The 16,860-nt window shown below is 52.0% G+C and overlaps 2 protein-coding genes across 5 annotated transcripts in view; both read left to right on the top strand.

The window, feature by feature from the left end:
- CAMSAP2 (calmodulin regulated spectrin associated protein family member 2) overlaps positions 1–9,325 on the top strand; it is a 98,263-nt gene extending 88,938 nt beyond the window's left edge. For 2 of the 4 annotated variants that reach the window (XM_040263231.1, XM_040263228.1), the window contains 6 exons: positions 380–516; positions 943–1,163; positions 3,599–3,671; positions 4,391–4,506; positions 5,732–5,850; positions 6,469–9,325. In XM_040263231.1, coding sequence (XP_040119165.1) covers positions 380–516; positions 943–1,163; positions 3,599–3,671; positions 4,391–4,506; positions 5,732–5,850; positions 6,469–6,774 — 972 coding nt within the window. In that variant the 3' untranslated portion in view covers positions 6,775–9,325. The remainder of the gene's footprint in view (positions 1–379; positions 517–942; positions 1,164–3,598; positions 3,672–4,390; positions 4,507–5,731; positions 5,851–6,468) is intronic. The other 2 variants (XM_040263230.1, XM_040263229.1) reach the window with 2 other exon arrangements.
- Positions 9,326–16,420: 7,095 nt separating this feature from the next.
- GPR25 (G protein-coupled receptor 25) overlaps positions 16,421–16,860 on the top strand; it is a 6,826-nt gene continuing 6,386 nt past the window's right edge. Inside the window, exon 1 of the mRNA XM_040263777.1 lies at positions 16,421–16,857. Coding sequence (XP_040119711.1) covers positions 16,437–16,857 — 421 coding nt within the window. The 5' untranslated portion in view covers positions 16,421–16,436. The remainder of the gene's footprint in view (positions 16,858–16,860) is intronic.

Below are 16,860 nucleotides of genomic sequence, written 5' to 3'. Positions count from 1 at the left end.
AGCATGTATTTTAAATACAACTTAAATGGAATTTTAAAATGTGTGGAGAAGCTCTCCACTCTGTAAATTATTTATCAGGGCCCAGAAAACGTTTTCATTTTCCCCCCCATTTTATGGTGTTCTTTGCTGGCTTCCTAAGTTTTGAAAACGTGTAATCTAAGAAGTTTGTGTCTTTTGTTATTTGATAAAAGTATTGCCTTTTTAATTCATTTCTTCCTTCATCCTTTTGGAACATGTCCATTTGTGGTGGGGTTGAAATAAGATTCAGTGGGTAATTTGGATTCTCAGTTCTAAGAGTAACCACTACATGTGGCCTCAGCCATTGAAAATGAGGAAATTGGTACCTTAAATGTCCTCCTCAATGAAATTCATTCCCTAGGATGATCAAAAGGCAGAAAATGATATGGCCATGAAACGGGCAGCTTTGTTGGAGAAACGATTAAGAAGGGAGAAGGAGACACAACTTCGGAAGCAGCAGCTGGAAGCCGAGATGGAGCACAAAAAGGAGGAGACCAGGTGGGGCCGCCGTGCGGAGAGGGTGTCCTGCCGGCTCCGTAATGGGCGCTTGGGGAAACCTTCGCGGAGTCAGTGCTGATCTGGGGTGCTTCTTAGAAGTTTATTTATTTAAGCATTGGTTGCATGTTTTTATCCCAAGCTTGAAACATTAACTTAAAATAATTTCCCTGGGTTTTTCTCATACACACACGTTTTTTAAAGTAGTTAGTTATTAATGATATAGTTAATGACCACGGTTGTCCCAGGTACGCTTTAAATGGAGCATTTTCCAGGGGTTGACTCGCTCGCCCCCCCCCGGGCGGGCCCCCCCCCCCCCCGGGGACGCTCACCGCCCCCCCACCACGCACGCTCACCCCCACCCCACCCCACCCCCCGCCGTGCGTGCGTGCGCAGTAAGCGGCCTGCCTGCTCCTGCTCGGTCTCCAGGCGCAGGACGGAGGAGGAGCGGCAGAAGAAGGAGGACGAGCGGGCGCGCCGCGAGTTCATCCGGCAGGAGTACCTGCGGCGCAAGCAGCTCAAGCTCATGGAGGACATGGACACCGTTCTCAAGCCCCGGCCTCAGGTGGCCCGGCAAAAGAAGCAGCGGCCCAAGTCCATCCACAGGGATCACCTCGAGTCCCCCAAGACGCCCGTGAAAGGCCCCCCAGGTAACGGGCGCGTGGTGAGGTGGCTTAGAGCAGACCCCAGCTCGGCAGTGGCACGGAGGCGCAGAGGGTGCTCAGCTGGGCAGGAAAGCTTCCTGCGAGTGGAGCCTGTTACGCGTGCATGCGTATGGCCAACAGCACACTCGAGTGCTCACATCAAGCCTGAACACGAGCCCGGTGGGCGCTCGCCCTCACATACCACCTCCCTGGGTTGTCGCTATAGTTATTCTGAAACTTAAGAATTACTGTACTTATTCTATACCGATTTACATACTGAATTCTGTACTGAATTACTATAGTTATTCTGAAGCTGAAGGAAAACAGTGCAACACTATTCAAAAAGAACTGTTTAAAAAAATAAAACGGACATAGAAACAGATGCCAGAGGGTATTGGGGTGGGGTAAGTGTTAGGGTGCTGCTGGGGTTCCAATAAACACATGGCTGAATATAAATAGGATAAACAACAAGAACTTACTGTACAGCACAGGGAACTATAATGGGAAAGAACCTGGAAAAGGTGTGTGTGTGTGTGTGTAACTGAATCACTTTGCTTAAACCATAAGCTAACACAGCATTGTAAATTAACTGTACTTCAATTTAAAAAGTAAAGAGCACTCCACCTTTTGTAGTCAGTGAAAATTTTTGATACCTAGTATTGGCTGAAATTAACAAGTTGATTTGCTACCTGGGAACAGTTCAGTTGCTAGTTGTGTCCGACTCTTTGTGACCCCCATGGACTGCAGTGCATCAGGCTTCCCTATCCATTACCGACTCCTGGAGCTTGCTCAAACTCATGTCCATCGAGTCGGTGATGCCATCCAACCATCTCATCCTCTGCCATCCCCTTCTCCCGCCTTCAGTCTTTTCCAGCATCAGGGTCTTTTCAAATGAGTCAGTTCTTCGCATCAGGTGGCCAAAGTATTGGAATTTCAGCATCAGTCCTTCCAGTGAATATTCAGGACTGATTTTCTTTAGGATGGACTGGTTGTATCTCCTTGATGTCCAAGAGACTCTCAAGAGTCTTCTCCAATACCACAGTTCAGAAGTATCAGTTTTCTTTATAGTCCAACTCTTACATCCACACATGACTACTGGAAAAACTATAGCTTTGACTATATGGACCTTTGTCAGCAAAGTAATGTCTCTGCTTTTTAATATGCTATCCAGGTTGGTCATAACTTTTTTTCCAGGAAGCAAGCATCTTTTAATTTCATGGCTGCAGTCACCATCTGCAGTGATTTTGGAGCCCCCAAAAATAAAGTCTGTCACTGTTTCCATTGTTTCCCCATCTACTTGCTGTGAAGTGATGGGACCAGATGCCATGATCTTAGTTTTCTGAATGTTGAGTTTTAAGCCAACTTTTTCACTGTCGTCTTTGACTTTAATCAAGAGGCTCTTTAGTTCTTTTTCGCTTTCTGCCATGGGATGGTGTTATCTGCATATCTGAGGTTATTGATATTTCTCCCGGCAATCTTGATTCCAGCTTGTGCTTTATCCAGTCCAGCATTACCTGGGAATTAGATACTCCTAAAATATATTTTATTATTCTTGTTAGTTTCTTTGTTAATTTTTCTTTTTTTTTTTTTTACTTTTTTCTTATAAGCACTTGTTTATTACCAGTTTATTTTAGAATAATTAATTTTATCCTTTTTTTCTCTCAGTTTTGTTGAGATGTAATTGTTAAGCGCTTTGTAAGTTTAAGATGCGTAGTCTAGTGATTTGATCTACATATCTCGTGAACTGGTGCCCACAGTAAATCTGCTGAGCATCCATGATCGTGAATAGATAAAACATCTCAGAAAAAGAAAGGCACGTCTTCTCCTCGTGCTGAGAACTCCTAGGGTCCGTCTCTCGGCAGCTCTCGTGTGGTGTGTCACAGCAGCGTCAGGGAAGTGAGAGACGGAGCACCCTGCTGGCGTGGCGCCCCCAGGCCTACGTGCTGAAGACGGTGCCCCTTCATCCAGGCGCCCCTCCCCCCGCCCCCGGCAGCCACAAATCTGATCTCGTTTTCTGTGAGTTTGTTTGTTGTTGAAGTACAGTTGCAACACTGTGTTAGTTCCTGCTATACAACAGAGTGATTCACAGTGATCACCAGGCTTAATCTAGTTGTCATCTGTTACTGCACAGAGTTTACGTAGTGACTGACTGCGCTCCCCACACCTTACACGTCAGCTGCCTGACTCATTTATCTCGTAACTGGAGGCTTCTACCTCTCAGTCTCCCGCACTTGTTTCATTAGTTCTCAAAAGTAGACTCCTTGCCCATTGTAAATAAGTTGCGCATACATGCATGCAAACATATTATGTATCGGAAAGGAAGAGGAAACGACAAGCTCAGCTGTCATACACTGGTGTTACCTAATGAACATTCTTCTCTAGTTGCCCCTTTCAAATTTCTGATTTTTGTTCAGGATCACAAATCTGTTGTGTCTTTGCAGTCTCGAGCCTTTCTCTGGCGTCACTGAACATGGGCGATAGTGAGAGCTTGCACTCAGGGAAGAGGACCCCGAGGTGAGTCACAGCGCAGGTGCCTTCCTGAGAACATAGCGTTCTCAGCAAATGCACCATAATCATGGGCGGTTGTAAGCTTTGCTGACTAGGACAGTCTGAGTGTCTATAAAAAATACACACATGGAGAGGTCTGTTCATCTTTCAGTTTTTTCTTTTGGGTTTAGAATAATGATATCAGTAGGATAGTGCCCGTAACTGTTGGTCAGCCACTGCTGTGGTGGCCGTGTTACAGTCGGGCTTGAAGCGGAACGTCCTCGCGTGCGGCGCGCCAGCCGCTCTAGGGTCCCCCTCTTGTGACTTACGAAAGTTCCTTTGTACGCTCCCTCCTTCTCAAGGGTGTGTTGGGTTGGCCAAAAAGTTAGTTTGAGGTTTCAAACCACCTTATGGAAAAAAAACAGAATGAAGTTTTTGACCAAAAATCAGTATTTCCTGGTCTTGTGAAGCATGTTATAACGTAGCACCCATATAAAAGAAGGTTCCTAGTGAAGGTCGTCGGGTACTGTCGGTTGTCCTGTGGGAACCTCCGTCTGTCCTCCACAGGTGCTCAGAGGGGTGCCCACTGAGGTCTCAGCTCTGCGGCTGAACACGACAGAATGACTGCCATCTTCTTCTTTTTAAGCCTCTGAGTTGAGTTTGGTTGGCGCTCACCTTCGTCCTCCTGAGCCCCAGATGTTTCTCCTCTATATGGGGCATTACAGGGCCTGTCTTACGTCCTTCAGGTCAGAGTCTGTAGAAGGCTTCTTACCTCCAAGCCGCTGTGGCAGCCGGAACGGGGAGAAGGACTGGGAGAACGCCTCCACCGCGTCGTCCGTGGCCTCAGGGACGGAGTACACAGGTGAGTGCCCGCCCGTCCTTGGGAAGCAGTTGGACAGGGGCTGCGGCGTGGTGCGGGGTGCGCTGCACGCGGAGGATCGATCGGAAACGGTGGCTAGGGCGGCCGGCCTCTTTCAGGTAAGTCAGTATCTGTGATACGCTTCCAGTCAGAGTGGTGGCGGCTTGTCCCAGATGAATTAGCTTCAGAAAAATAGCAATAGCCCTCAGCCCTCAGCCCCCCGCTTCTCCCTTAAAAACCCTGCCCGTCTCCGTGTTGTAGTCTGGGTCTGAGGCTGTCTCAGTTTGATCTACAGAGGTCCCTCCGCCCCACGTCAGTCATGAGTGCGGGGAACAGCTCGGCTCCGCCAAGTCCTTCCCCTCATGAGGGCCTTCAGGGTCTGGAACTGCGCGTCTGGAGCAAGCGTTGAAAGGCTCTGAAAGATAAAGGAAGGCCTTAGGTCCAGGAGGGCACCTGGTCTCGCTCTGTTGGGGGAGGCAGTGTCGAAGGAGAAGCACGCAGAATACCATGTGGGTGAGGACTAAAGCAGCGAAGCAGGAGAGAAAGTGGGGACGGCTGTGGAGAGGTGACGGGAGAGGTGCCGGGCCACCCGCATCCCGCTGGCATCCGGCTGACCCCCGAGTGGTCCCCGACGGCCCAGGGCACAGAGCTTGCTGCCTTCCCCAGAGTTGTTTGCTCCCTGCCCTGTGGCTCCAGCCAGCCCAGCAGCCTGGAAGGTCACTGCAGCAGCCGTGTCTGCCGGCCCCGGGGGAGCCCAGACCTGCGGGGCCGTCAGACACACAGGGAACCTTCCAGGAGTTACACGGCTGCAGGCCCACTGGTAGCTCTGAGTCAGCCATGGTGGGAGCAGTTTATTCCAGATAAAGGCAAACATGTCAAACCAGGGCTAATTTTTTTCTCTTCCAAAGAACTGGCTTCTCTGCAAACTTACTGGAGGCCTCCTGGAGGCGGTGAGTGTGAGGGAGGAGGGGCCTTCTCACGCACAAACCCAGGAAAGTGGCAGAAAGTGCTGCCCTCCAGGCCGCCTCGGGAGGCTGGAGGAGACCGCGAGGTGTAACCCCATGGATAAAACCGTGTCCTGACCGTAGCAGGGCGAGGCCTTCATGTTAGAGTTTGAGCATGTGGGAACAATTGTATCACTTAATAATGCTATACAAATAGTACTAATAAGTAGTATTTCTGACTTAGCAAAGTTATTTTTACTGTTATTGTTATTAAATTCTTATAGGACCAAAGCTCTTCAAAGAACCCAGTGCAAAATCCAATAAGCACATAATACAAAATGCTTTAGCTCATTGCTGTTTGGCTGGAAAAGTAAATGAAGGTCAGAAGAAAAAAATACTGGAGGTAAGCATGTTTGCATGAAAGTTAGGTTGGGCAACGTCTTAAAATTGTAGGAATCTTCTCTTTCAATACAAGAAAATGCACTCCTTAGGGACTCCTAGAATTTCAGCCGCATATGAAGGGTGTGTAACTATGTTTTCATTATTAGACGGACTTAACTCTCAGATGGGATTCTGGAAGACTGCACGTTTCATTCAAGACTAGGCATAGACTTAAGATGAAAATATAAAATTATAAAATAATTTCTTCCCCAGAGTCACTCAGTCACATTTCATAAGCGTGGATTTCGTGATTTGCCTTTTTTAAAACGGAGCTGTGTCGCAAAGGAGATGGCCAGTGCCTGGCTGTCTGTGGTCGGGACTTGGCAGATCCCACAGACCTTGAAGCTCCTCCGGGGTCTTGATTCCGGCACAGCCAGCAGGTCCTCCGCCAGGAGGGGCCTGCACGCGCTTCAGTCCCAGCGTGCTGGGCTTGCATTCCGTGCCCCTCACTTTAGCTGCTTAGGAGTTTCTGTTTTAAATTACGTGTCACGAAATGTACCTCAGCTATGTGAACGTTTCGTGTTCAGCAGAACGTTTAAGGGCTTTTATTGTTGTTTTGCTTTTGTCTGTAATCCTGAAGGAAATGGAGAAGTCAGATGCCAACAACTTCCTGATCTTGTTCCGGGACTCAGGCTGCCAGTTCCGGTCTCTGTACGCCTACTGCCCAGACACTGAAGAGATCAGTAAGCTGACTGGGATAGGCCCGAAGTCTGTCACTAAGAAGATGATCGAGGGCCTTTACAAATACAATTCTGACAGGAAACAGTTCAGCCACATACCTGCTAAAACTCTCTCTGCCAGTGTTGACGCGATCACCATTCACAGCCATTTGTGGCAGGCCAAGAGGCCCGTGACGCCCAAAAAACTGCTGCCCACTAAAGCATAGGAGCTGGGAGATACCTGCTCCTGAACGTTCATGGTAAGTTTGCACTTGATCCCTCCTGCCTATAGAAATCCTTTCTAATTGCCAACAGACTTCTATTCATTGAAACTGGACGTTCAGCCCTGTTGTCATGAAGGCTGGAACGTAGACTGCAGTGCAGGAGACGTGCCGAGGTGACAGGCCAGGCGATGGCGGGTGTCTGGCTCACTGGTGGAGGTCTGCCTGCTGGGTTCTCGACGCAGACGCAGCGAAGCACTGAGTTCTCGCGCATACTAGTTGGCGTGTGGCCAGGATTATCAGCTGTGTGTTTCTGTTTGTTGCTTTTCTTTTTTTTAACTTTTTAATGTACATGAGTGTCTTCAGATGGTTTATTTGGCTATTTTTCTCCCCTGGGAGGTTGTTCCAGGATAACGTTTGTATTTGGTTTCATGTGGAGATCACAAGAGTAGGAAATAGGCCTGCGGAGATACCTCGCGCCGTTCTTAGGACGCGGAGAGAAACACTAGTCCCGTGCTTCAGTAGGGTCAGCGCATTGGCCAGATGACCCTGCGAAGCACTTACAGGTCTGTATTTATTATTCACTCAAGTATTAACGTTTTCCTATGAAACAAGTTGTTGTTGTAAAGAGCTGCTATAGTTCACTTGAAACCACGTGAGCTTAACCAAGAAGATGTTATAAGAAGTTGCTGATTAAATCAGTGCTGTTTTTACACCACTTCTGGCCAACTCAGAATAATTTAGATTTTGTTCTTTTAACAAAAAGGCTTTCTGTCTCTTTTGAAGCATGTCACTTTATAAGCTGGCAGAAATGAACGACACTTTGAGTAGTCTGAGCCTGAAGATGGAGGACTTCCTGCCACACGCTCTCGAGAGGTCTTTCCGTTGTATTTATAACTGATACAAAAGTTATATTTAGAGTTTTTAAACATGTACAAAGGGCTACGTTTTAATTTTAAAATAGCCTCACATTCTTTCACTGATTCTGAGTTTTTCTTCTTTTTCATCCTTTTCAAGTGGGACAGCCTAGATTAAGTACACACTTGAACTCTTCCCTACGTGATTTTTGTTCCTTTAACAGTGCATACCAGAGGGTTAGTTGGGGAAAAACTTCATTCTCAGGAAAAGACTTGAATGATTCTGTGACCCTGTTATGTTTCAGTGTTGTGACAACATGTAAACTTAGAGGGAAAGACAGTATTGTAGCATAGATGAGATGCATAGTCTGTTTTCTTTAATGGGAAGTAGAGACAAAAATATATACATTTCTCTAATTGAGTTGTTCAGAGAAATAACTAATATCTCATATGATGATGTATCCACTTATTTTTTAAAGAGAGTAGGAGTGAGGTGTCCCTGGACTGTGCTTCTCTCTTATTATAAGGCCTTCGGCGTCAGTGCGTCTGGGCTCTCAGCATCTTCTCAAATGCTGTCAATATTTTACTGTAATTTATGTTGTTATATTTATGTATATTTGTTTAAACTGTACAAAAGAAAATTTCACAGATCTTTTTCCAATACCTGTGCAAGATATGTGTGTAGCTCAGAACTATTTGTGATCTGCTGTTTGCATGTAGAAGACCAGGATATATGTAACTCTTATATTTTAAGTGTATACATACTGTGTATATAATATATGAAGATTAAAACTGAGGGATTGCACATTTTACCTTTCAGACAACCATTTCGGTCACAATTAGAAGGAAATGATTGTCAAATAGATTGACTAGTTTAAAAAAATAGTTAGTGAACCTAATCAAAATGTGGTAATAGTCAAAAGGAGAGTTAACAAGCCTTCAACATTACTAAATTTGTTATTTTTAATCAACGAAATTGCCCTTATCAAAGCAATCTTCTTGGTGATACTACTTGGCCATTAAGTTTTTTTAAACTGAATGCAAGACAATGGAGGAAGTAACTGTGTGAAACCAGACAGGACCACCCTTTGTTCTCAAGCCTGTGTGTGCCCAGTGACGTCTGTAAGGTCTAAAGGTAGAATGTGAATACTGCCACAAGAGTTCCTTGCTCTCAGTATGATGGTTTACTTTATTCATGCAGAAGGAATATGGAAATATTTAAGTCTGTGGATTTTTTTAAATTATGTTTTTAAAATTACGCAAATGAGAATTCTGCTATTTCGTAAAGTCTGGGGATAGTCATCAACTTATGGAAACACGTTGGTGCTTCTCATCATCGGAGGCCACGTTGCTGGATACTCAGTTGAGTTGGCCAGACCCTTGTCGCAGTCACCAGGGCGGCCTGTCAGGTTTTGCCATGCGACAGGCGCTGGGAAGCTTTTCATTCCCCTCAGCTGCCCAGTTGTGTTCTGACTGTTACAGTGCAGTTGGCTGGTTTTAAAGCCAAACCCAGCTTCTTAATTGTGGCTCCGTGGACACTTGGGGCGATGTACAGAGTCTGCTGTGCTGCCTGTCTACCCGAGAGCATTGCTTACAGGTTTTTTACGAGGCTCTGCTGTAAAATACTGTCATACTCGCTACTCCCTGGTGCGGTGTAGTTCTTCCCCTTTCATTTGAATAAAAGCATGGCACCAAACGTCCTTTTCTGTTTCTCGACTAAAATACGGGGTCTTGGGGCTAATATTTGAACCTGGGCAAACGCATCACATGGTTTTCCTGTCTCTTAACCTCTGTTTAAATTGAACAAGTGAGGTATTCATGAGAGGTGATTAATTCGAAGTTGTCTGAATCCTGACTTAGGGTGGAAAGTCTGTGGCTGTCTATGCTCAGCTCAGACGGTCTACACAGTGATGCAGAAACGTTTGTGCTCATCTTGCGTTAATTTTGCCTGTATTTCTTCCCTTTTTTGGTGAATTGATAATTAAAATGCCAGAATTAACCCTCTGCGCCTCTACAAGTGAACGTCTGCTGAGCTCGCCCAGCTCCGGCAGCAGTGGGAGCCGGGTCTCAACAATCGTTCCACAAGCTTCACTTTGATTTTGCGGATTCTCCTCATTCAGACCAGAGCACTTAAAGAAAAACCTAAAAACTGTGTGAAGGGAAAGTGTTAGTCGCTCAGTCGTGTCCAACCCCGTGACCTCTGGACTGTAGCCCGCCAGGCTCCTCTGTCCATGGGATTCTCCAGGCAAGAGTACTGGAGAGGGGAACCATTCCCTTCTCCAGGGGGGTCTTCCATGGATTGAAAACCCACGTCTCCTGCATTGCAGGCAGATTTTTTTACCACCTGAGCCACCAGGGAAGCCCACCCCTACTTTCCAACTAAAGATAGTTTTGCCCTCAAAATAAGTGCTGCAGCGGCTTTTCTGGTGCGACGCCCTCTGGCTGGCGCACACTGTCCCTGGGGCCTGGGGCAGCTTGAGATTGCAGACTGCTGTCACCTGAGGGTGGGCTGCCCCTCCCCCCCACCCCCGTCTGGCCCCAGCTCTCCTGCACGCAGTCTCAGGGCTCTGCCCCAGGCCCTGCCCGCCCCTGCGCTTTCTGCCTGGCCTAGACACCTCCATACAACCTGGCCTCCCCACCACCACTGTCCGTCTCACGCCTCACCCAGAAGTTCACGGCCTTCCACAGCTCAGCCAGCTCAGAAACCAGTCCTCGACCTTCTGGGCAGGTCTGCGCCCCCAGCAGCTGCCAGCCACCGAGGCCAAGCCTTTGAGGGCCTCCCTTCCTCCTCTCCAGCCCAGCACCGAGGCGCCTGGGCCAGGAGTCCCCATAAATTGCACCCCCCGAGCCTCCATCCACCTCACCCCCTGCCCGAGTCGCCAGGCCGTCTCTTCTACAGGAGGGACCGGGATCACGATGCCCCCGCACCCCTGCAGAAGCCCTGCTCAGCCCGGCCATCACTGAAGTCCTCCTGGGCCTACCCGGCCCGGTCACAGCAGCCGGCAGGGAAATCCCCAGTAGACACTGTGAAACTTGGGCAAGTGTGGCATTTCGAGATAAGTCACAAAGTCGCTGTGAGAAAAACCCAGCCGTCAGGACCTTCTCAGGTTCCTCGGCTCCTCACGTTTGTGCCAAGTTGGGAGGGTGACTCCGGACCTCGCCCGTTCACCGCGGTGCCGGGACACAGCCTCAAGGCCGACCTGGCGGCACTGAGATGGTGCCGGGTCTGCGCTAAAACGTGCTCCCCCGTAAGGCGGGGGCGGCTGGAGAGCGAGCACCCTGTCGTCGTCGTCGTCGTCTTGGCTTTTGGTCACCGACAGGTGGAGTGTCTGCCCTGCTAGGACGGGCAGCATGGCGTGGGAAGGGCAGGGTCAGGCAGGGCCCAGGCGGGAAGGGCAGGCTCATGGCAGCGAAAGGGCTGGCCCCCGCCCTGCGCCCCCTCCCAGCCGCCAGTCCTGCTTCGGTGACCAGAGGCGGGCTAAGATCACTGGGAAGTGCTGAGTAATCACCACCCAGACCTGCAGCTTCCTCTCCAAACACGCCCTGGGGCCCTGTCCTGCCAGGGGACTTCCCTGCTGCTTTCCTCTGGGTTCCTGCCGCCTCGGGGCTGTAGCCCCGAAGCAGGAGATGGAATCTCGCTTTCCTTGAAAGCCGCCCTCTTCCTCTCACCCCTGACCCGCCGCCCCCAGGCCAGCAGTGAGGTTGCGGCCCTGAGACACTGTCACTCTGAGTCACCAAAGCGCTTCCCCAGGGACGCTGAGACGTCCTGCCCCTTCCCAGCCTGCCCCTTCCCAGCCGCTGGTCTGATTCGTCCCTGAGAGTTTCTGAAACTCTGCTCCCCCCCTGGCACCCAGGGTGGGGCCGGCCGTGGGCTGGGGAGCCTGTGGTGGCGGGGGTAGGGGGGACCACTGCCGGCCTTCCCCGACACCCTTCCCCGCTCCACATGCCAGCACAGGCACACGTGCACACACAGCCACATACACACACGTGCGTGCACATACACACGGAGGGCTCGGGAGCGTGGTATGTGAGGAAGCACCCCGCAGCAGGTCGATGGCGGTGAGTGAAGGCAAGGCCCCCGTTTCTAGTGCCCTCGGTGTCCAGAGGCTGAGGACACGCCCGCCCCTGCCACCACGGGCCGCAGACCCGCGTGCTGCCACCAGCCCATGCCTCAGCCCGCTCAGCTCTGCAGCAGAAGCCCCCTCACCTGTGGCACTCACCACCGAGACCCCAGCCCCAGGGACCTGCTCTGGCCCAACCCAAAAGCCCCCAGGTGGGGATGACCTCTCAGGAGGTGTCCAGGACAATCTCAGACCATGACCCTCCAGTCACTGTGTGCACAGACACCTGGGGCGGCGGGGGGGAAGACAGGGCAGCCGAGCCTGCAGCTCCCCAGGGGGGCAGGGCTGGACCTGGGGGCAGAGCTGCTGTGGGGGTGTCCCCCCCCAAGCTGTCCGCGGGATCCTCCGTCACGCAGGCCCTCTCCTGCCTGCTCTGAGACGGGAGCTGGAGCCCAGCTGCACGTGGTGGTCAAGCTCTAAAGCGGACGTGGACGCCAGCCTCTCCCATCAACAACCCCACCTGTTTGTTCACTGAACACACGCAGACACGAGGACACAGCATGGTGGGTGTGTGCACAGTGAACTCAACGTGGCGGCACAGCGGGGTTCCTACAAATAGCTTTAATGTCACAGTGTTGGGAAAGTTAGAAATCTAAAAAAAAAAACCAATTATGTGGATTTAAAAAGATGATACAAACTTTTAACAAGAAGATTGGAGGGGCCTCCCTGGTGGTCCAGTGGCTGACTCTGCACCCACAGTCAGGGGGCTCAGGCCCCACCCCTGGTCGGGAACCAGATCCTGCGAGCCGTGTCTTAAGACCCAGTGCAGCCCAATAAATACATTCAAAGAATAAAGTGAATGTTTCTAGATCATCAAAGAGAAAGTAACATTCTAAACTCTGAAATTGCTTAGAGCAACGAATTCCACTATGAAAATGTAAAACAAAAATTTTTAATAGCTAAGGGAAAAAGCCCGGAAAGGTACTTGAACCAAATGGAATAATGATTTATTCTAAATAAATAGTTGATACAAATTATTAGATACACAAAGGATTGTAATAGATAAATGTATGAAGGACATAATTAGTTCACATGAGAGGAATTACATCTGGAAACATTTTCAATCTTAACTATTCAAAGAAATGTAAATTGAAGTGAGTTACCACTTTACCTCATTACCTGTTAAAGTGGAAAGACATTTTACCAATGAGTATCTCTAAAAGACTGTTGCAGCTATGCTCTTCTACGATGCCAATTAGCGATCATTGCAAGCAATTGTATCAAGCCACAAAAAATTTGATACCCTTTGTCCTTCACAAAGGCATTTATACTCAGAACAGTGTGAAAGAAGAAAAAAGTGGTAAGTGCCATTATTTATTACAAATTTGTATAAATAAAAATACTGCAAAAAAAATTACTACAAACAACCTAAATGACCAAAGCAAAGGGATCGGAAGATTCAGCAACATAGGAAAGAAGATTCAGCAACATAGGAAACCGTGGATTTGCATTACTTGAGACAGGCAGCCTGAAACTGCACCATCTGGCTGCAAACTTGCCTCTGAAGCAGGTGTGCTAGGAATACGGACGTGGAGGACATCTGAGATGCGATGCTGACAAAACGGAAAACTCAAGAGCAACGGGACCACAGACAGATTCTGTTTTGAAAATGTCCATCACTGGTTGGAAGGTTCACCAGTGTGTCATGCTGCCGGAGGGCCAGAACGCCTTTTCTTATTTCACATTCTGCAATGTGACCAAGGCTTTCATGATGAAAAAGGCAAGAGAACTTCCAAAAATTTCCCCAAAGAGTTAAAGATGATCGGACAGAAAAATTAACATTAAGGGGGACAGTGGTAAGAGCTTAAATATACAGCCCATAAAGGGATTGTTAAAAAAAAAAAAAAAACAAAACAAAACACCTCCTCCTAGAGACCATCTAGTTCAAAGCCCTGGATGTTTCTGTATTTATACTCTCCTCTCATCTCACACAGGCCTGTGCCAAGCACAGTGACAGGGACCCCTGTTCAGGAAAACAGGAGCTAATGAGCCTGTGGTCGGGGCAAGGCTGACCCAGCTCACCAGGCCACTCTCCTTCTGGACGGCTGGAGCCCTGGGGGCTTGAGAGGGCCCTGGGGTGCGAGTGGAGAGAGGCAGACCGTCTGCTCCCTGCGGGCTCCATGCTCATCTGCAGGGGCCTGGACTCTCAGCTCACTGGGATGAGATGCCACGAGGGGACCGGTTCCAGCCCTGAGGGGAGAGGCCAGCATCATGGATTTGGCTTTGATCACTGAAGCCAGGCTGGGCACGTGGCAGGCCAGGGCCCCGTGGCTTCCTGCCGCCCAGAGAAAGGTGGAAAGGCCCGCCGCCCAGGCCCCAGCAGAGAGAATCCGCCGCGCACTTGGGACCACAAGGCCACAGCCCCGGAACTGCGAGGCCCGATGTTTCTAATAAACAGCCCAGGTCTGCCCCCCTCCAGCCCTGCTTCCTCGGCCCTCTTGGTGCCCTGCCCACTCTTCTCGTCCACCTGCGGTAGCTGGGCGTTCATCTCGAGCTTTCAGAACCACACACGCCCCGGGCCTGGGCTGCCGTGTGTCTAGGAGGCATGGGGCCTGTCCCCAGCTGCCCCTGGTGGCCCCCACGTGTCCCCACTCAGGCGAGGCAGCCCAGCCTGGGCTGGCCTTCCAGGGGCAGAGGCTGCAGGGCCTCCCAGGACAAGAGCGTCCTTCGCCAGCAGCCTGACCAAACCTGAGAAGGCAGCCCACTGGTCTCCACCCTGCGAGTGGGGGTCTTCAGGGAAGACCCAGGCCTGGGGGTGGGGAGGGCGGGCCAAAGGCCTCCTGACCCCGGCCTCGGCCCTTGCCTGCCTTTCCCATCATGCGGTAACCCCTGCTGGGGACAGTGTGCTCACACCCCACCTGCCCCTTGGCGTTTTCTTCCCCTGGGTGTCTCGCAGACAGAGGGGCTGTAGCTAGGGAGACATGATGTCCGCATCTGCTCGGCCCAGGCCAGCCTGACGGCCCAGGTCCACGGTCATTAACGCTGCTTTTGCCGTCAGAAGGGCCTGGTGTGGATCATGAAATATTCCGTCACCCCACTCCAATCAACACAGAACAGGACACACACACATGCCTCTCCACAGCCCTGGCCTCAGTGGACTGATGGGCGGACGGTGCCTGTGTAGAGCCCCGCGCCTTGGGCCTCTCTGTCCCCACTGCCGGTCCCCTGTCTGACACTCCCCGTCCCCTGCACACGAAACAGCAGCCTACCGCGGGGCTCCGCTGTGGCCTCTGCGTGTCCCGACATAGCTTGGCACTGCCTCGCCCTGGGGGCGCAGGTGGGCTCTGCCCCCTCCGCCTGTCCAGGGGCCTCAGTCCCCACCTCGGGTGCTGAGAAAGACTCAGGACTTCCTCCTCAATCAGAGGGGCTGCCCCCTCCTCCGAGCTCCAAGGGAACTTCGTTAACCTTCACACCAGGACGTGTGGCCTCTGGCACCCCGGCCACTGCACCTTGGGACATGTGGGTCTGTCTCTGGGGCCTGATTAGTGACCCCCCAAGATCAAAACCGGCATCTCCTGTGACACCCGAGACGGGGCCTGCCACATGGAGGCGCTTGCTGTAACAGGGCTGAACGGAATAAAATGGAAAAATGACCCGCCTTGAATTTTTAACGCCAGATGACCCAACCGCTCATCCACTCCTGGTGACGATGAGGCACGGCTCTGTGGAGGACTCACTGTCACAGCTCACGGCAGCAGCTCGCGGGAGGACATGCTAAGAGGAGCTGGGGCCTGGCTGAATGCCCAGCATCCTTGGGAACCCTGCCCCCATCCTGTCCCTGGCCCACCACCTCCTCCAAGGCCAGGCTACATGCCCACCCTTCTCTCTGAATCCTTCCTGCCTCTCAGTCCACAAGGGATCCCGTCCTCCTCTGAAACTCCCGACTCCTGGTTGAGGACAACGCCTCTGCCGCTGAGTCCTGCTCCATCTTGTGCTCCGGGCCTAGCACCCATAGGCTCCATAGGTAGGTTCTGCCCAGGAAGGAAGGTGGGGAAAGGCTGGGGTCTAGATTCCAGGCTCTGCTGCCTCATCTGGACAGGCTGACCCTCCCTCTTCAGGTTCAAACCCTCCCGGTGGCTCCCTGAGAACCTGAGCTGGTCAGAAACACCACCCTCGGCTAAGACACCAGACCCAGCAGCTCAGGGAGCTAACGCCATCAGAGTCGTATTCAATCCCTGACTGTAGGGAGGCCCCCAAGGGCAGGCTCCCTCCACCCGCCGCCTCTGCAAAGCGGCCAGGGGAATCTTGGCAGCTGGCACCTCCTTGGGGAAAATCCTAAGAGAGAGAGAGACAGTAGCCGGGAGCCAAAAAGGGGTGAGAGGGACTGAGGCTCTGAGCGCCTGTTCTACCGGCCCTCTGGGCCCTGAAACCGTTGACGCTCCTAGTTCAATAAAACCAGTGACTGATGAGGGACAGGTCAGGCTCCCACGGGAGGCAGGGCGGAGATCCAGCCGGGAGCTTTTCTGCCAAAGACCCAGCTGGGAAGCCACGTCCCCGGCCCTCCGCCCCACCCCGAATCTCTCGCCCCCTTCTCTTCCCAGGCACCTGCCCCTCCCCCCGCCCCCACCCCTTCCTGCCCACCCAGTCGCCTCGGCCCGCGGCGGCAGGAAGGGAGGTGCTGGGCTGGGCACGGGCCGTGAAGAGCCACCTTCCCTCTTGGCCCCGCGTCCGCCACCGGGCGTCTCCGGCCATGCGCCCCACGGAGCCCTGGAGCCCCAGCGCGGGGACGGCGCCCTGGGACTATTACTCGGGGTCGGGCGCACCGGGCGAGCTGGAGCCGGAGGAGTTGTGTGCGGCGCGGGACCTGCCCTACAGCCACGCCTACATCCCTGCGCTCTACCTGGCGGCCTTCGCCGTGGGCCTGCCGGGCAACGCCTTCGTGCTGTGGCTGCTGTCCGGGGCGCGCGGCCCGCGGCGGCTCGTGGACACCTTCGTGCAGCACCTGGCGGCCGCCGACCTGGGCTTCCTGCTCACGCTGCCGCTGTGGGCCGCGGCGGCGGCGCGGGGCGGCCGCTGGCCCTTCGGCGAGGGCCTGTGCAAGCTCAGCAGCTTCGCGCTGGCCGGCACGCGCTGCGCGGGCGCCCTGCTGCTGGCCGGCCTCAGCGTGGACCGCT

Source organism: Oryx dammah, unplaced genomic scaffold (assembly GCF_014754425.2).
Source record: "Oryx dammah isolate SB20612 unplaced genomic scaffold, SCBI_Odam_1.1 HiC_scaffold_21, whole genome shotgun sequence".
Classification (NCBI taxonomy): Eukaryota; Metazoa; Chordata; class Mammalia; order Artiodactyla; family Bovidae; genus Oryx; species Oryx dammah.
This window is presented reverse-complemented; position numbering and strand designations above follow the sequence as displayed.